This window comes from Epinephelus moara, chromosome 10, assembly GCF_006386435.1.
Source record: "Epinephelus moara isolate mb chromosome 10, YSFRI_EMoa_1.0, whole genome shotgun sequence".
NCBI lineage: Eukaryota > Metazoa > Chordata > Actinopteri > Perciformes > Serranidae > Epinephelus > Epinephelus moara.
The window spans coordinates 18,492,537-18,513,279 of NC_065515.1; the positions used below are offsets into that span (position 1 = coordinate 18,492,537).

Here is a 20,743-nt window from a genome sequence, read left to right on the forward strand (position 1 = left end):
GATTAATTTTGTTAGAAAGTTGCATAATTGCCTACAGTTGGTTTGTGTTGTAGAGACCGCCCAGAATGGCATCACAGTGTTCTCACGGCAGCATTTACAAACGGACTAGATCAAATACCTTGTGCCAGAAAGTTGCTCTTGATTGGTCAGAATTTCCAGGCGGGAAAAATCCAGGAAGTAAACAAAACGTTGAAGAAGAGTACACTTGCAAGATAAATGTGACACTTTCTAATGTCACAATGGAGGGACAACTACACAGGTTGATTTAAGCGCTGGTCATCGTGTACTGTATTGCTGTCATTGTTCATTTTAGTCAAACCATACAGTTTGAAAACGAGGCGCAGCTCCAACTAGAAAACAATGTTTTGATGCATTGGATGTGCTGAATGTGCATATTAAGGCAGTACAGGAGGATGCGCACATTAATAATCCTCCAGGACTGTAACATGCTCATGTTTAACCCAAACAATGTGTAATTTGACTACACTTGGTTCGGATCAACACCACAAACAAACCACACCAGAGTTTGTTTGGTGCGTACCTTAATGCAGTTGCTGTGTTCACACCTGCCCAAATGAACCACACTTAGGCAGCAAATGACTTGAGTTCGATTGAACCAAACCAAACGGGGCAGGTGTGAAAGCACCCTAAAACTTGTGATGTCATTAAGTGTAAAGTCTAGAGCTGCTCCATAGACAATGGGAGACAGATTTTGTGGGCTCACAGAGTATTTGTTGTCTTTTGTTCACACAAATGAACTTTAATCTATTGTAGCGTTCTCAGCTCTGAAACAGAAAATGTACCCGTATACTCAGTACACTCCCCTGGGTGCTCTCAGTGTTATATATATTACATTTTTCCCAGTTCATTGATTATGGAGCAGCTCCAGACTTACATACCACGTGACGTCAAAAATCAAAAAATGAGTTTTATCACTACAGCCTTTGAATTAGGAGAGAGTTGTTTATGTTTAGTTATATTCTTGGACTGTCTTAGACCATATGATAACATGTTTGCATTTTTAAAAGGGGTTTAGGTCCCCTTTAATGTCTTATTTCAGTTTGTGTTAGTCTGTATGTAGATAGAGTAAATACAGTTATTACACACTCTGTAGTGAATTCCTGATAAATATAAAAAGACTAATTTGGGGACAGAAATCCACAAGAAAAAGAATAAAACAACATGCAAGCGCAGTGCAGGGTGAATATTTTAAACTATGTGTGGTTGTTGAAAGAGTGAACACACGTTTAAGATCCTTAAATCCTCACAGAGCGCTGAAAGCTGCTGGACTATGCTTGTGTGTGTAAGAGATAAAAGACTAAACGTATTTCTTCTTTACATTCTTTATACAAGAGCTATTGGCCCTCAGTGTGTGTGTGTGTGTGTGTGTGTGTGTATAGGCTGCTTTGGTCCTGTTTGCTCAGGGACAGTCAGTCTTGTGGCCTGCGACCACATTATCCACCTATTAAAGTCCTGCCATTATTTACCTTCCTCCTCTTAAAGGGACGGGCCGTGTCCGCCTGATAAAAGGCTGCAGAGTGTCCGTTTCACTCCGGGCTGGAGAGACGACCGAGACTACAGTCACTGAGTGTTGGCAGAGCAAACATTCCTGAGCACCCAGGATCTCACACGCACACACACACACACACACACACATGGATACACACAATGTGGAAGTGGACACACACATAGAGCCGGGTAATAGATCCGAGAAACAATCTAAAGGAAACAATGTCGTAAAGACACAAAAACAAAGGCTCTCAAACAAACAAACATGTACAGCTGATGCACACGATGGACACTGAGGATATTAACTGATTATGGAGACAGCGACTGTGTCCCAGTTCCACACTGCATAGTCAGAGTATTCAGTATGTACTATATACTTATTGACACATACATGATTTTTTTCCCAGATGATAACAGAAAAATGAATGTACTTTATCAACCTGTGCTGGATATTATAGATAGTGATACATACTCCGACAGATGCCAATCAAACTTCAATTTTAAAACACTGCTGACAAATTAACTTGACAGAAATAAAGTATTTTTCTAAAGATAAAATTTTCTTTTGTTGTTGTTTGTTTTTGTTGGCTGTATCTTTAGAGCTGTCTCACCAACATTCACAATTAATTAAAAGTTTTTGAATGACTCTTCTATTCCCTTTGTGCATTGCATTGCGGGACACTTTTCAGCACGTTAACAGCTCAATGAAAAATCTAAATTTGTTAAACTATATTTAATTGTGAAGCTTTTTCCCCAGTGTGAACACCTGAATACATTCTGAAAACCTGCTGATATGTAATATGAATCTGAGACACAACTAATAATTTATTTTACACTGTGTGAACACTGTTCACACACTTTACATATTACACACAACAATTGGGTTCTACTAAAAAGTATTAATCTAAAATAAGGGTTAATATAGTTTTGTTGAACTGGTCTGAAAACAATAAATCTAAATTTGAATTTGAACCCAATTTGAAACTTTCAGACTGATTTGAAATCTAATAAATATAAGGTGAAGCTGTCACACACATGGGTCAACCAGTGGTCACTGTTCATATATATTTGGATGATCTACCCCAGTTTCCATGTCTAAGTTGGCTAAAAGACAGCGGCCATGATAAGTTGAGTTTTATTTTTAACATTAATGAAAACTGTTGCAGCCTTATAAATTTAACTGATATATGACATTTTGTGTCAACACCAACCCTGCTAACTGAACAATAACAAAGACTGGGGCTCTGAAATGAAAATAAAATGTTAATTAATTAATGTTGGCTTTCTAGCTAACATCTGACTAGCAGATAAGCTAATAAGTTAGCTACAATGACACGTTCACGTACCTTTCTGTGTGGATTTTGTAGTGACGGATCAAGTTGGATGTTGTGGTGTGTGAGTCACTGATTTGGCCCACAGACTCTGCATCGTAACATCAAAATCCTTGAATCCAAATGTTATTATTTTTGGACAAGCCCCCTCCATGATTGCTGCCTGGTGTGTTGGCCTCTACTGTGTCCTAGTAGGTTGCCAGGTTTGTGCTCATTGCACTCGAAATCATTGTTCTAGTGGGTCATAAGTGGTGACAGAGAGAGTTTTAAAAACAAAACATAACTTCACACTATCTAAAAAAATGCAAAAATGTATTTTAATTTAAAAAGTCAAGTCCTTTCAAGTCATCTGTCACAAGTCTACATCAAGTCTCAAGTCATGAATAACAAGTCAAAGTTAAGTCAAGTCTTCCCAGCTGGTCACCAACATCTTCCAACATTCATATTTGGTGGAATTTAGGTTGTCATGTCGGATGACCAGGCCAATAAAATGGCAGCAAGCCCCAGACTCATATTTTGCTACTTTCCCCTTTGTGTCAGGATACTCCTAGCCAGATTTCATACTAGTAGGATTATGTATGCCAACATAGTGCCTTAATATTTGCATTCACCTTTTTGCCAGAAACATGTCCCAAAAAAGGGGTTTTGGGGACAACAACACAAGAACAACAATTGTTATCAACTTATGATGGCCCAAGGTAAAGGCTAATGAAAAAAGGTAGCAGAAAACAGCATAAGGGCTGGAACTGGCTCCCGGCCTATTGGTTTTGAGTTGTATTGTTAAGTAACTACAATCCAACGTCTTTCAAACGTCTCATGCCAAAGTCATCTTGACGTGGAATAACAACATTTAGTTTTAAGGTATGGAGAATAAACCCAACGTCTGCAAAACGTCACAATGATAACGTTCACACAATATGAAATTCTAACGTCATTACACATTTAAAATATCGTTAACCCAAGTTTCATTCCCAACAAAATTTAAGGTCTGTCCAATATAAGAGTCCAATGTCTTTCTGAAGTCATTTTGATGTCCGGCGCCAGCTGGGTTTTATCAGTGTTAGTCAAGCACATCTTAAGTCCTCAAATTTGCGACTCGAGTCTGGCTTGTGTCTAGCCATGTGACTCAACTCCCACATCTCTGTTATATAACATTTGGAGAAACAGAGTGGATGTTTACTGAGCTTAACTGAGAAAGAAGGTATAAGATGAGCTTTGTTCACTTCAATACTAATTTAAAGTTTTGATGTTATAGACCGAGAATATAAACCACAATTTGATCCAGGTTTATAGTTAACACTAGTTGGTGCAGCCCACACACACACACACACACACACACACACACACACACACACACACAGGGGCATGCCCCGGCCTGCTGTTGCTGTTGTCCAATGGTGGTAAAGCTGTTCTTCTCTGGCAACAGTCAAACACTCAGTGGGCAGCAGAGAAACCCTAACTGACTGGTTCAATATTTGCTGGTCCAGAGAGGAGGCGTGTGGAGGCTGCAGGGGGTCAGGAGGTCAGCGGGGCGAAGCGGTGGCCTTTCAGGCCAAGCACGACTGACCGGCAGGTGAACAAACAGAGAGGCTGCAGTGGAGGGGGGGAGCACGATGATGACATGATGGGATGCCACATTGATGGATTTCACTTTAAGAGTTTAGTTTCACAACATGTGTGCATGAACAATGAGGACACGTTTTAGTTTCCATATTCATTTGGCTACTGACTCACTCTCACTCCTCCATGTGTGTTACATATCTACACCAGAAAATCTGGACAAGATGTTCTCTGGGCGACATGAACTGTGTTTATTTTCCCAAACATCTCAGAGCGATTTTTTCTTCCAGTTCACCATCTTAAACCTCCTCTTATCTTATTTTCAACTCTTATTTGAGCAAAGGTCATGTGAAAGAAAAACAGCTTTTGTGCGTGAAGCAAATGTGCAGAATTCCTGACAACACTGAATATGTAACGTGGCAATTTCCTTGTCTTAATCTGATGTGATGTCAGGCAGGTTGAAATGGAAGTATTGAGGGAAAACACTGAACTATTCATTTAGATAAGCCTGTTTTACTGGTTAGCCCCAAAAACACATGTAAAACAGGCAGGTTAGAAAATGCAAATCTTATTAAAAGTATAAGCTCGGTGGAAATCAGATCAGGACTTCCTGAAAAGAGACAAAAGCTCACAACTTGATCACTTTACCAGGCCCGTTGTCGTCTCTGCTCTGCGTTAACACATGACGCTGCTAACGCCACAGAGCCTCGCCTCAAACATTCACACTCAGGCTGTTTGCTTTTGGTTTTAGCGCCTGCTAAGATACTATTGATGGCCAGTCAAGTAATGTCACCAGACCGTTTTTGGTCCGGCCTCACTGTGGCACTTAGACGATGAAAGCCGGCCCTCAGCGTCCCCCATCCGGCAACAAGTGCGGCCCCCTGTCAGCGCCACTCTGCAGGAGGAGGCAGATCAGCCTGACTGACGTAAGTAGTGTGGACAGATACAATTTCAGCCTGGCAACACAGCCAGGATCTGGCAACCCTTCTCTGTGTTTACCTAACGGCTAAGGCAGCTGAGCCCAGACCTCACCTGCTGGCCTCGCTGGTTGCCATGAATGCTCACATAATCCCACTAAGTCCATGCAGACCCAGAGCCGCTTCTTGTGCAAAAAACTCCAGAGTCCCTCCCACTCACTAAGACCTCCACTCGATTAAGAAACAGTTTGTGCGACGATCAGTTTTTCCATGGCAACTTTGCATAACTCCATTCTGCAAAGGAAAGCTCCCACCCCTCAAACACACACACACACACACACACACACACACACACTGTTCCAGCAGTTTGTCACCCAAGTCACACTTTACCCGGCATCTTGGGGTGGCTGGTATCAAACTGAAAAGTGCCTTTAAGATAGTGTTCACACTGCAGGCTCAATTCCTGTTGATATCCACGTTTGTGAGATGGAATGTAACCAATAATCTGACTATTAACAATTGATTTTTAGCACTAAAATCATCTATTTGGCTTTGTTTTCATTTGTGCTTAGATCTGCCTGTGAACAACGGCTTAGTTGAACTGATGTGAGCGTCAGGAAGGACGGTTGTTGCAGGTGGATGCTGTCACATTTAGTTATGGTGTTGGTTGTGGCGTCACTGATGAATTCTTATCTGAGCTTTCGAAATAAAGATTTCCATCTCTCCGCTATGACAGTCTTTAAAGAGAGGCTTGTTAGAGGAACCACCTGATGGGACAACCGATAAAAAAAAGGTCCTGCACACTGTCTGTGTCTGAAGCTCCGAACTATGAGAACATTTTACCGACAAGTAGACAATATTTCAACTTAGGGAAAATTGAAACATTGTCTGTTGTGTCAATAAAATGTTGTAGTTGGAACCTGCGAACAGAACGTCAAAGAATAGAAGTCATGTGATTAAGAGACATACTCTAACTTAGGATCGAAATAGCTCCTTGGTGCAGGTTTTGGCTGTTTACAATAACCAAACAATGACTCAGATGTCAGGGTAAATCAGTCAGATGACAGTCCTGCTCTTGTGTTTGTTTTCTGTTGTATAGCTGGCGACCCCGTGTGTGAGCGGACACCCTGCATCATGTGGGATTAGTAGGAAAACATACATCCAGCATCAGGGCTTTATTTATTAATGGAGGCTTCTTCCCTCCACAATGGGCTGATTCATTTATGACGTGAGACGATGAGGTCATTTTATGGATTCTTCAGGGTGGACGTCAGACTTAAATGGTGAGAACATGCAGTGGTCATCTGCCTGGCCACACACACACATGGATACAGGACCACCACAGGATTCACACGGTCGAGCCTCCTTCAATTCCTAAAATTGAAGAGCTGCCATAATTTATAGCTCACACAGAATAAGAACAGGGCTCTCTGTATATGTGTGTGTGTGTGTGTGTGTTGGGGGGTGTGACAAGAAAGGTCACCGACCCCTGTGACTTGGCTAAAATCCCCATGGGCCTAATTCAGCATTGGAATGGACCCCACAGCGCAATGGGAAGATGCCTCTAACATAATGAACACAAAGGCCAATTGTGACGCTATTCTCTGCAGGGCAGAAAGCAGCGGGCCCCGGGGACAGTACAAGGTTTTGTTGCCTGAAACGGAGAAGGAAGCCTGTTGCTCCAACAAGCCTCTGATAAGATTCATCGGCGGTGACTCAACAGCGGCAGTTTGTCTCCCCGGGCACAAAGTGTTAGATTTACATCCACTGTATTTATCTGCACTTGTTGACTGAAGTGTAGATAAGTGACTCTCACGGGCTGAATCAGTGTCTTCTATGTGTCGTAGTGTCTCTGTAGTGACACACACAGAGTCTCTCATGTACTGTCCGTGTTTGTTATGGTCAGTGGGCCAAACTGGGACACTCTGGGATCAAGTGCTCTTTCTTTTATTGTCAAAAATAAAAACAAACTGGTGCATTATGGTGCTTTAGTGGCCTTTACACACCAAGAATGAGAAATAGCAACATAGGTAATAGGTTCAATCAGAAAGGAAATCAGGGAAAAGCTCCTGAAACATGGATATTGGGGGGCTTAAAAGTGATGAGTACTTCAAACATTGAAGATATGCTATGCAGGAGTTTCCTTAAAAAAAAGTAATCTCTCTCTGTCACCACTTATGACCCACTAGAAGTGTGTGACGATGTATTTATTTTGCAAAGACCTTACCCTCTGCCATAAACCAGTGTCCAGTGTGTCCAATGCTTCAGGCTTCGACATGCCTCCAGAACACGGTTAAACACTGTTTGCTTCCTGTTCCACGCACCTGATTCCCATTACCTGGAGCTTACCTATATGCACCTCAGACATGAATACTCCACCCTGTGTTCAGTTTAATAACTGCATGTGTATATTTATATCTACCATGTGGCTTCGGTAAGTATAAAGTGAACAAACAAAAACTATATAATGGCTCCGACAGCCTGTATTTTCATTCATCATTCTTATTTTCTGTGTTTGGGACGTTCATGGGCGTGTGTTCCCACAGCGCTCAGGTGAGGAGGGGGCTTTACTAAAAGCTAGCGACTAGGTGCCAGATGATAAGCAAAACTCATCCAAGAGACATGGCACTGAAAAACATGAAATATAATGATGTGAAACACCAAACAAGATGAATCTGGGGTTGGCTTTTACTTTAATTTTTATTATTATGAACAGTAACTGACAATCCTGCATAGTATACCTTTAAAAATTCTAAGGATGCAACAATAAAAATCCATCTTAGGGGAAAAAGAGCTCAGACAAATGACAAAATCTTACCGTAACTAGGGGTGTAGGTTTTGTTTTAAAAATTGGTGCGGGAGAGACACAAGTATGATCCTCTGCCAGAGAACTTTGAGCATCGAACATTTAATTTCCTGCATTCTGGCAAATTTTTAGGCAGATTTGTGCCTTTTTTGCATCAATTTTTGGTGGAAATGTCTTTAATTTTATCAAAACAATTGTCCTCTGCTACTTTCATGTCTTTATTGGGGGAGAGAAATGCATATGTTCTAAAATTGAGGAGGACATGTTCCCTGCTTTCCCTCTAAAGTCTACATCTATGTCCAAAACTGTTTAAACGACGGTTGAAAATATTGTGTTCTTGTAGGTGTCAATCATTTCTATCAAAATCAGAACTGAGAAACGATTGGCTACATTGGATGATCTAATTTTAGAGCTTAACAGATTCAGCTTTTCTGGAAATGGCACATTACTCCACTCTCTCCAACATATAGGAATAAACCCCTCTTGCACTTGTATACAACCTTGTTATCTCTATGATTTATTTAACGATCTTTAAAGTGGACTTGTTGAACCACTATACGTTCGGTGAAAGTCCGCCCAAGGATGCTTTAAAGCAACTGTGCCAACCTGCCAATTTGTCCATGTCAGTCGACAGCCACGCATGTTAATCTGTTCGCCAGCCTCTCTGCCTCTCCCACAACCTCAACAAACCGCTTGATAACAGAGGGGACAGAAAGACGAGAACAAAGCCAGCATCGCCAACAAGAAGGCAAACAAATGCTAACACTGCCGCCGCTGCCAAAAAACGCCCATCCCCACAATTTATTGCCCTATTCTAAGACTTATTCAAGGTTTTCATCATATACCGACCCGCCACACCCCCTGCCAAAAGACCCAGAATGTGTCTGTGTGATGAGGTGGGGGATTAAAAAAACGAAGCAACAAGATCGGCCCTTTCTTTTTCTCAAGAAAGACTAGAAATGAAGCTTTGTGCACGTCCGCTGCTGTGGCACATTTGAAAAGTCTGGCCCGGCTGCTTTTGTGTCACCAACATAATGGGGATTGAGGGAAAACACAAACTGAACCACTGTGCCGTTGTGGCACTGGCTATTAGTCAACGTGACGGCCTTTGCAGATGCTAATGGTGTATAGTGTGTCCCGGCCGGCCTCACTCCTCCCAGAACGTGGCTATCTGATAGCACAAAGGCCTTCTGCTGGAGGTTGACTTTTCCCCCTTTCTTTTCATGGCTGCTACAAAGTCATTAGGCTTTTTTTACTCCTTTCCCCTTGTTTTTGAGAAAACAGGGGAATATAATAGCCACGGAGAAAATAGAAAGTTGATGTGAGGCAGTTATCTCCATGTGTAAAGCCTCAGGTGATGGTAGTGAGGATGAGGCCAGCCCCCTCTACATCCACCCCTCCCCACCGCACTTCCCTTTGAGCAATGTGGAGATGAAGTAACAACCAGGCTCTTGTGAAAGAAGAGAGGATGCCCAGGAGTGGAGGACCTCTGGACTCTGACTTATTAATCAGTCAGGCCCTCAGCTGCCTGCCTGCCTCTCCCGAGCTGCTGCCTCAGGCTGTAACGTGTCTTCAGCCTGCTCAGGGTTGAGATAACAGCCTGCAGAGTTAAATACTCTGAGGGTTTGCCCAGACCTGGAGCAGAGGCCTCCTCACATCAGCACACAGGTCACTGCATCCAGATGCAACCAGCTGTAGAACAACACACTATGTAATGGAAACACACGTACATGCAACACAACCTGTCAAGGATGAGTGAAACAATGCATCAACGTTGACGGCTTTTAACTAGCCAGGTTTTTATTCTATCAAACATCTACTGGACAGGTAATTGTGCTAATGATGGATTGGAGATGTGCAACAACATTTTGTGGCAACACTAGATATCAAACAAAAGACTGAGACTGTGTCGTATTAAGTATCCGTGAGCTATAAATTCACCACTTTTAAGCAGAAGAAAGAAGATAATGTTATCTCAGAGCCTTATGGTGGAAAATTTCTCCTCCTCTGTGCCTCTGCCGGTCTCAGAGAGTAGCATGAGCACTCACTCTGCAGCAAAATTAGAGGTACTCCGCCCAGCACAATGACTAGCAAAAAACGAACAAACAAACAAAACTGCTCAGCTTAAAGCAATCTCAGTCGACTGATGAGTCTCGGACTGACAATTCAAATCTCTGACTTTCAAGGGGTGGCCGTACTATTGGATAAACTGCCATGAAATTTTGTACAGACATTCATCATCCTCAGGGGATGATCCGTGCAAGATTTGGCAATCACTCCTCTCATTTCTAAATTTGTTTGGTACTTTAGTTATTGACCAAATGTCATTCTTATCAGCCTCAGCTCTTTGTGTTTAGTGCTCATTAGCAGATGTTAGCATGCTAACACAAGATGATAAACATGTCTAAGCATGATAACATGCTGATGTTAGCATTTAGCTTAAGACACTGCAAATACAGCCTCATTTGATGCTAGCATGGCTGAAAACTTAGTCTTGTTTCATAATGAGAGTCAGTGTTCACTCTTGACCTTAAAAAAAAGCAGCTAATAAAACAACCTTATGACAGAATATATTTAGCTGTTGTTCAAATGAAATGATCTCAGTCAGATGATGGAGTTTATTGCCCAATTGTCATGGAAATTTTCCACTTCATGTCCATGTTGGCTCAACAGTTGAAAGCAATGATTGTATTGCTCACTGCTGTCAAGTGTTTTTAAGGTCAAGAACAGTGTTGGAAAGGTTAATTTTGAAATGTTAAATGTCACAGAAGTGCAACTTCCTCTATTTGATATTTTTTTGAATTTCTTTTCTGAGAAATGTTTTTCACTGGGCAATAAAGCTGAAAATAGTTTGGGAATAGGCTGTGTCAAATGAAGGCATTCCTGCACAGCGAAAAGATGCAAATCAACAGTGAATGTGACAATATGAGAAAAAGAAATGTCTGGAGTGCTCGGAGGTTCAAACATGTGATGAAGGTGCTCTTTGGTAGGGAACACAAAAGTAAGCACACTTGCAAAAAGTAAAAAAAAAAAAAAAGCCTTTAATCAGATGGATATTTTTATAGTGAAAGAATATATTTGGATGCAGCCCCTTTGTTATAACCAACATTTTGATTAGTAACTGTAATTAATCATTATTTTCACTACATTTATTTTATTATTTAACTAACTAGTTACTCCACTGGTCAAGAATGATCTCTACACCACAACTTTTGGCTGACAAGAAGTTGAGAAGAAGAAGCATTGTTCTGCTGGGAAACCTTTGGTTCTGGCTTCATGTGGATACCACCTGACATGTTCCACCCACTCAAACAGCGTTGCAGACCAAGTACCCCCCCTCATGGCAACAGTACTCCCTAATGGCAGTGGCCCACCAGCAGAAAAAAGCAGCATGCCACACTGCAAAAACTGAAGAAATGGTCTGGAGCGTGACAAAAAGCTCAACCTGGCTTCTAAATTTCCCAGGTCCCAATCTGCTCAAGGATTCTTGTGATGTGTCGGTACCCCAGATGTTGCCCTAATCCAAGGTGGGGCCTCCTTGGATCGGACTTGGCTCTACCTGTCGAGGCATGGACACAGGATATCTGGGAGTGTCCTGTAGTGTCTGGCACCAGTGTGTTGGCGGCAGATCCATTTAGTCCAGTGGGTTGTGAGGTGGGTTAATGGCACGTGCCACAGGTGCTCATTCAGATTGGGAAGTGGGGAATTTGGAGGCCAGGTTGACACTTTGAGGTCTTTGTCACATTCCTTGGGCCGCTCCTGAGCGATGATTGCAGTGTGGCATGGTGCATTATCCTGCTGGGGGGCCACTGGTACCTGGTCTGCAACAGTGTTTGAGTGGGTGGAACATATCAGGTGGTATCCACAAGATGCCAGAACCAAAGGTTTCCCAGCAGAACAATACATTGGAACAAAATAAGTCAGTGGTTTTTGTTTTGGCTGATCGGTGTATGTAATATATCGTCAGAGGCTCCACAAGACCTGTTAAATGGACCTTGAGGTGATATTGTTCTGTCATTTGAGTTTCTCACTGACTGAAGGTTCACGTGAATGGACAATGTTCACTGGATGACAATGCGCTCAACAGCAGGACACAAATGTTGCAAACAGGTTCGACACTGGACAAGCCGACACGTCATGAAAAAAGGTCATTTTTATTTGTCAATTTTATTCACTTTTTTTTCTTTTAAACACAAATTTAATAAATAAAGCACATCTGATGGGGTACACCATGCAAACATTACTTTCTACAACATAAAACATTGTTTTGAACCAACCCACCGATTTTCTGTTACACAAGTTGCTCAATCTGCAAACACGTGCTATACATGATAGTAGCTCGACTTCCCGTTAACTTTACCTGTACAGAATGCACGGCCTATTATATATATATATATTTATGTACTGTACCCATATACACATGAATGAATTGATAGGGTTAAGACAAGTCTCTCAACCCGATTTCGGTCAGAGTTTTTCAAGCTACGTGGGCGATGCAAAGTGTCAGAAGAGATGTGAGATAAGGGGCTCAAGATGAGAACGAGGAAGAAGCACAAGACTGGGAGCAGTGTGGAGACGTCCAGCCTGGACTGTGACTTGAAGAGGAATCAGTGAGATGACAAAAGCGTACACTTTCAGTTTAAAACTACTGACCAGCATGTGAGATATTTATCTGTTTTCTTAACCTTGAGCTTCCTGTTCATTTACAAAGGATGATAACTGTTTTTCTCAGTTTCTGGATGTGTGATCTCGTTCCTCACGCAGCAAGAGGTGTAAGATCTAAATGACCATTTAGTCACAGACAGGAGAGGAAAAGTGCAGCTGCACCTGTGCTGTGTTCATAAAGATAGACCTAACTGTGCTGCCAAATAAACATAAGGACATCAAACCTGGTGCGGATCGGAAACACATCGAGACAACCCCAACTTCCCCTGTGAATTACCGTTTAAGAGGATGTCCTATCATTTGTTTGGAAGCTGTATTATTATCAGTCAGCTGCAACATGAGGAGAGTACAGATGAAAAGTGAATGTACAATAATGCAAGTGCAAACATCACACACACAAAGAGACAAAGACAGAAACAAAAAGTGGCATGACCAGGACATTACAAGCATTTGGCAGACGTAAAAACATTGTATTGTCAAATAAACCCCATTAGGTCAATTTTTAAAGAAATAAATCTATGCATAATATTGTTTCCATAAATTTCAGAGCTGGACTGATTCTGTTAATGAGTGGTTGTGGTGAGTGTTGATAGGAGGGAAGCTGAATAATACACCAGGTAGCTACTTTCATTTTTATAGATTTCAGGTGTAAACCTCTGCTGGAGCTAAACGCTGTCATATTTAAGTGTGAGTGGAGCATAAACGCAGAGAAGAGCTGCAGTTTGGATTGATAACTTAAGTGCTTTTGGACCCTAAGTGCAACTAAAAAGAGCCGGTAAATGTAAAACGTATACCAGGTGGGGACCATGGTGTATTTTAGGAGCACCAGGCGAGATAAGGATATGAAATTCAAGGCTGTTTCACCCATCAGGAACAGCGCCAATGGTGTTTCTTTGTACAGAGATCAGTGAAGACACACACTCTTCTAATCACATGTACACAGACACCATCAGATGGAAAAAAAAGAAGAAAAACTGGAGGGGATAAACATGAGCACAATCCTCATTTATTGAAAATGAGAGGTCAGGTGTCTGACAGCACTGTGCACGCTTCTCGTTTTCCTCCCGATCGGACGCTGTTTGGGCTCCTGTGCAGAAGTCCCGCCCTCTCGGCCCAGGACAGTTCGAAAGAGAAAACAAAGAGAGAGAGCGTGAAAACTGTTTCCTTCAGTTCAGGTCCACGTTTCCGTCAGCATCAAAGAGGACAGGAAGCCAAGCCGTGGGTATTTAAAATCAAGTGAGAGGTGTGGGCGGGGTCAGGGCGCGATGGCGGTCATTTACAGATTGAGTTGTCTTTGTTCAGTGCATTTATCTGTTGTGATCCATACATTTACTGTCAATAGTTCTGTGAAGAAAAGGGAGGAACAAACAACAGGTCAGATTTACCTACAGTACTGGTGACTGGGAACTTTTACTCCACAGCACAGAGACAAATACCTGGTTCTCTTATTTCTCCTTGTGAAGAGCTTCTATGAAGGCTTCAAGTTTCTCCTGGATCTCTCGAACTTTCTCTGCAGAGAAGCACAGTGAGTGAGCTGGTTAATAAATACACAAAATATTGACAGAAAACAAGCACAAAAACCCTTGTAAAATATAAACAAAGTCAATTAATAGGTCGACCAACAGAAAAAGGCCAACAATTTTGATATTCAGTAAAACTTTTAAGAAAAAGACGCCACAAATTTACAAGTTCAGCTTCATAAATGTGTTGTAACAGTACTGGAATTTCTTACTTCACTATATGACCTTGAAAAATTTTCCATTTTTGATACCACGTAGAAAAATGGACCTGGAAAGCTGACCTTGAGGGCGTATAATTTAAAATTTTTATTCAAGGATAACTAAAACATGACAGAAGGGAGCCCTTCTGTGCAGAGTCTGCATGTGTGTCACAATGGGTTTTCTCAGGGTACTCCAGCTTCCTCCCACAGTCCAAAGACATGCAGGTTAATTTATAACACCAAATTGTCCGTACTTGTGAATGTGATCGTGAATGGTTGTCTGTCTCTATGTGTCAGCCCTGTGATAGTGTGGCAACCTGTCCAGGGTGTACCCTGCCTCTCGCCCAATGTCAGCTGGGATAGGCTCCAGCCCCCCTGTGAACCCTAACAGGATAAGCGATCACGGAAATGAATGAATGAATGAATGAATATAACATGACAACAATGATGACTTTTCTTGGTTAGTCGCAGAGAGCAGCAGAATTAGCATCGTCAACATTAACAATAAGAGAGAGTGAGAAAGCGGAGCTGGTACCAGTGTATCAATACTGTGGAAAATGAGCACTGAAACGGGTTCAAATATTCAGAATTGATAAATTGATATTTTTCGACAAAACTACTGCACTGCTTGGACTTTGGGAAACTGCTTTGGCTTTTCTTCTTTTACTATTTATGATGTTTAATGCACTGAAAAACTGATTGATAAATTGAGTTTACAAAAGATAAATCAACAATGAAAATAAGTCCTAGTACACTGAACACCTCTGGGTTTTGGTCTAACAATACAAATGAGCTGAAGACAACAAATCGGGCTCATAGAAGAAGTGATGAGCATCTCTATTTACAATTTTGTAACATTATATAGGTTAAATTATTCACCGATCATCAGGAAAATAATTGGTGAGTTCAGCCCTAAACTCTTCCAATGATATTTTTAAGCATCGACTGTTTCCTTCAAACACTGTGAATCTGAACGTCCTGTTGTGTTTTGCTGCTTTCTGTTTGACTGCTCCACTTAAACACAACAAAAACCAAGTAAAGCAACATCAGGTTGGGTAGCAGGTTATAAATCTGGTCTTTAACCTGAGAAAATATCAAACACTATCCCCATCCTGACCGTATACTTCTGCAGGTATAAATTTCCTCACATTTTTCACCAAAACACCAGATGGTCCCCTCTGACAATGACAGCCAAACCTCAAGGCAGACTTCCTTCACACATCTGATGATGAAGGCTTGTGTACCCTTTCCCAGTTAGCATAGACCACATCAAAGCCCTCACCCTCCCCTCCTCGTGGTATTTACCTCACGGGCACATTGCTAATGGACAGAAGGAGATACCATAACAACAACATTTCACATGAAAGGGGGGAATCCACTGGAAAAACAATCAGTCACTTCTTTTCACGATTGCACTCCCATTGTCCACAGACTGCATAAGACGAGCAATCCTTCCACCCAAACATGTACTGTCACACGAGACGAGCGAGCCATCCAAAGCAGTCTTAATCGCTGATTAAACAGTGGCTGAAGGAAGTCTGTGGGCCAACACAGAGAAAAGGAAGCCGTGGCTCGCAATGCCAGCTGCACCTCCAGGCCTGGCTGGCTCTCCAGCTTCCCTGTCACCCTCGCTAATCTGTCTGGATCTCCCCCAAGCACAAACTCAAACACTGGCTCTGAAGAACAAACTAGCACTGCTCTATCTTGATCAATCAGCCACACGAGATCCATAGTCAACCTATTGTCGATTATTTTCCTACAAGGAGGCCCAATGAAAACACAGCTTTAGAGAGAATTGCCCATTTTCGGGGAGATAAATCATTGTGGTTTGGACCTCAGAGCAACAGTGTCCTAAGTGTCCATTTCAGGTCGGCACAAAGGTGATAACTGTGTGCGTGCTTTGGAGTGAAACCAAATATTGTACTCAGGGGCTTGTGCGCAGCCCCCTTTTGATGGGAGCACGGCTGCTGAGGTATCCTTTTCCTGATGGATGAAAAGCACACGGTTTTTAGGGGAGATGCAGGCACACCCCCACACACACGTCCTGAAACACTAGCAGAGCTGAGGAGTGCTGGATAACACACACACACACACACACACACACACGTAGGTAGAACTGTGAAAATTAACTGACAGCCCTGAAAGACACACAGACAAAACCACCCTAATGTCTTAGACCAGCTAGAGCTGTACAGTCATGCCACCTCCACCTCTTTTCACCTTCCTACACACTCACCGCTGGCAGGTGGCGAGAAAAAAAAAAATCCCCAGCCTTTGATACTCTGTTAACACACTCAGGCGAAATGGCAGGGCGTTAGGTGGAGATTACAACACCTAATGGAGGCATTAAGGGGGCCTGTCGAGGGGCATGCTGACAAGTCACTGCAGCAGGTGTGGGGCTGAATGAAACATAACCCTGCGGTACGCCATTCCAACACGAAGCCCACCGCAGGGCATGGCTCAAAGGCGACTGACAGGGTTCAGCCGTGTGGGCTGCGTGCCCTGACCACAGAACAACACAGCTCAATCCAAGCCAATCAGAGCCGGATTACCAACATCTGTCTGACCTGAGGAAAAGAAGATGTGAGGTACGGGGGTGGGGGTGGGGTTTTGGTTGGTGTGAGGACAGGAGGGTACCGACTGTCAGATCATCAAAACATGGGAAATCCCCTGGCTCGAGCTTCAAAGCTTCCTAGTAGGTTTAGATGTGGCTGATGATAGGTTGCTCCATGAAGGCTCAATGTTTCACATGCAGACCGCTTAACTCGGGTCAAACATTAAGGATCCTGCCAACTGTCGGGCAGAGACGCCGAGCTCTGCTGAATCACTGGAGGCAGCAGCGGTTAGAATAGAGGGCCTGTGAAAACAAAAGAAACAGATTGTCTGGGAAAGTTTACCGCGAAAGGCTGAAACCCGCTCTCTTTTTCTTCAACACCTGCTGCTGATGCAACTGACACCCATCACTGACTGAGTCCTTCAGTACAGAGATGTTATGATACCATTTCTGACGTCCGATACGGTCATAAAAAAATAAAATCATACAAATAATTTTTCTTTTTTAAATGTGCAGCCACAATTAAGTATAACTATAAATAGTACAGTACAGTAAAAACAGGAGTACAACAGCAACTTAAATAACTCTAGGAATAAATACAATTTGTGTAATTTAAAGGAAACACTAGTGCCACCCCTCCAAACTAAAACCTTACATACACGTTGTCTTTCTATCTGTGAGACTTTCCAGTGTAAAATATTGCCAAATTGCTGACCTTCTGCTAACAGCAAACGTTACACGATTTACTGGAAATCAATTATTCTCGGCCGCTCTAAAAACAGTAGTTGCCAGTGGCTGCACGGCGCAGCGTGCTGTGTAGGCTACTGTTATAGAGCAGCAGGAGAATTGATTTCTGGGAAAGCTGCCATTTTATCCGGCTGTGAAACTACTTTGAAGGTGATGAATAAATTATCTGGTATTGGATCGGTGCATGGACTCGTAGGCTCAGTGATACCTGATCCAGCATTTTAGGCAGCATCAGAAGCATTTCCAATACTGGTATTGGTATTGGAACAACTGTACTTCAGAGGAGTGCAGACCTGTAATTGTACCGGTCAGCTCTTGTAGAGTGAAAACACCCCAAAATCACGAGTCACTCATTTGCCTCTGAAGGCCTTACACTCTGTACAACACCACAGCCTTTATCCTCAGGCTGCATTTAGGCTGTCTTAAGTACCGCATTAAAAAATAACCCACTCCCTCGTTCATTTGAATGCATTTTTTTGTATGCTTTTAGTCTCAGCACCCACATCACCTCAACTCAGATGTGACAAAACCTCCACAGGGGAAAAGGGAGAGCCCTCAGGAAGACCAGCAGAACAGAAGTAACAGAAGTATAATTACATTCCAGAGAAGCCAAGTGTAAAGTACATATTACAGTAAGTGTAATCCCTCTCAGAGTCAGAGAAGATGTCCAGCAACCTCCACCAAGCACAAAACTTGGACCACAAATCCTCCTGTGCCTCCTGTGTGTCTCACAATGTGGAGAAAATGACTGGCACAGTTTTACCTGCGCCTGGCTCCCCGTGCAATTAGAGCTCCACCATGACATTCTGGAGAGAAGACTGCCTAGATCAGAACAGCAAACCCCATCAACCATTCCCTTACAGCGGGATGTTTAATGACTTTAAAATGAGTCCTCAGCAGCTTTCAGGAGCCCAGGAGGCCACCGGTGACTGTGAATGGCGTCTTTCAGAAAAGCCAATATTCTGTGGATAAAAACTGTGAGAAACAGATATTTATTTCCCCCACACCATCTGTTTGCCACCAAAAGACAGCAGCAAGAGGAAGAAAAGGCCACAGCGAGGCTTTCTTTTCTCCGTACTGTGGAAATGCAACAAAAACACAGTAGACAGAGTCACCATTGCCTGTTCCTCAGTGAGCAGTGGGAGTAGCGATCTAAAACTCCATTTAGGCTCCTGTTTACCTAAGAGATGAGCCCCAAAACACAGTCATTCAACCGCTCACCCCTTTATCTGGTCATGAATATTCCCATAATCCTCTGGCCTGTATCCCAGAGGCCCCTTCTTTAAGATGCTGGGTGCTGTGCGGGTTGGCGAGGGTGGAGGGACTCTCGCCCATTGAGAGAAAGAGAGGGGAGCCTTTTCCCCCAAATTCCCTCTTTCAAGGCCTTCTCTCGGCTGATCTCCACATGAAATGATATCTCATTCACTCTCACTCTGTCGAGTCCCCTAAGCCCGCTACGGCCGAAGCGCTGGCAGAAGGAGGGCTGAGCCACAAAGCCTTTAATTGACCTGTAATTAGACTGTGAAACTGCGTGGCCCTGCTGGACAAGTAGCCAACACAGAGGAGAGGGAGAACAGAGGAGAGAAAAAGATGAGAGGGAGAGGACAGGGAGGCCTGCAACTTACTGTGAGACAGAAAAAATCTAATCCTCTTACTATGGGAGATGGCCACTCTCCTGTAAAGAAACGGTGGCTGTTATTAAAAAGTGGCAACAGACAGATTTCAGCGGATGAAGTTCGGTGCCAAGGTTGAGGCTACTTTAAAATTTCCTACTGACAACCGAGCAGCGATTCACAGTATGGGAGAGTGGGGCGGAGGGTTAAGTTCCTGTCCCAACCTGTCATCATTCGTGAAGAAACTTTTTATATCTCACGACTGCCAGGGTCACAGTGTAGGTGGGGACACTGAACATTTTAACGCTCTGCCGTTTCCTTCTTTGAAAGCCGATCTCTTAATGTAACAAACAGAAAAGACTCTTTTTCCACAGCATGCTGCTTGATTTGTCACTAAATCTGGATTGTCATGCTATAAAAACCGGGCCATGGGAGATGTGGACGCAGGGAGAGTGGGGATGTCAACGGCCCAAACGCTATGTCAGTGACAGAGCAATGAATCAGCCCTCGCACTCGCGGCTCTTATCTAGAAAACAGATGCCTGGGAGAGAGCAGCACAACCTGAGGAAAGACATACGTAGGTCTGAAAAGGTCAAAGCTCGGGATCAGCCAGAGGGCAGACTAAACAAAAACAGCAAAATGCAGGGACAATCCTTTGAAAGAGCCAGGTGACAACTGTCGGTCTGTGTGGTGCGGGTTTTACTGTCAAGGACTGCTAGTGCGGTGGAAGGGCCAGACATTTTAGAAGGTTTTAGTGCAGGAGGTTATAAAGATGAGGACAGTGACAGAATTTGGAAAATGGTGGATTTAGCTTTGAGCCTGTGGGTTTATCTGTGGAAAGAGCTACAACAGTAACTGAAAATTAAATTCTGACATCAAAATCGAGTACTTGAGTTCTTGTATCCATTCCTACCCCATATCTATTCTTAAAAACGTGCAGGTCAGAGACAGTAAGTCTACTTATGACTCATGGTGTAAATCACACAAAGACAGGGGTCTAAAGTTTTCCAAGACTCGCCTTTTACAGTCAAATGGAGCCCTGTGCTGAGACTAAGTGGCAATCAATCTTGAGCAGCCACATGGGCCCTGGGATGTAAGGCTGACAAGTCTGGTTTAAACCGAGATCCTGTCATAATCCCTTTAGAGGAAACTCTCCTCCGCTGAATCGGCCACAGGTGTGTGGACCGAGTTAACTAACGCTGTACTACGAGTGAGTGCGCACACAAAACAAACACATTTAACTTAGAAAAGGCATGCGCGCATCCAGCCCTGTTGATACCTGGGCCCAAATGTAAAGGATCCGTCTTTAATCGCCTTCCCT

The 20,743-nt window shown here is 43.0% G+C and overlaps 1 protein-coding gene across 6 annotated transcripts in view; it reads right to left on the bottom strand.

Annotated features, from left to right (window-relative positions):
• Nucleotides 1-12,261: 12,261 nt before the first annotated feature.
• Nucleotides 12,262-20,743, bottom strand: part of opa1 (OPA1 mitochondrial dynamin like GTPase) — a 43,605-nt gene continuing 35,123 nt past the window's right edge. For all 6 annotated transcript variants that reach the window (XM_050054483.1, XM_050054480.1, XM_050054479.1 and 3 more), the window contains 2 exons: nt 14,225-14,298; nt 12,262-14,132 (listed from right to left, as the gene is read on the bottom strand). In XM_050054483.1, the coding sequence (XP_049910440.1) occupies nt 14,234-14,298 (65 nt within the window). In that variant the 3' untranslated portion in view covers nt 12,262-14,132; nt 14,225-14,233. The remainder of the gene's footprint in view (nt 14,133-14,224; nt 14,299-20,743) is intronic.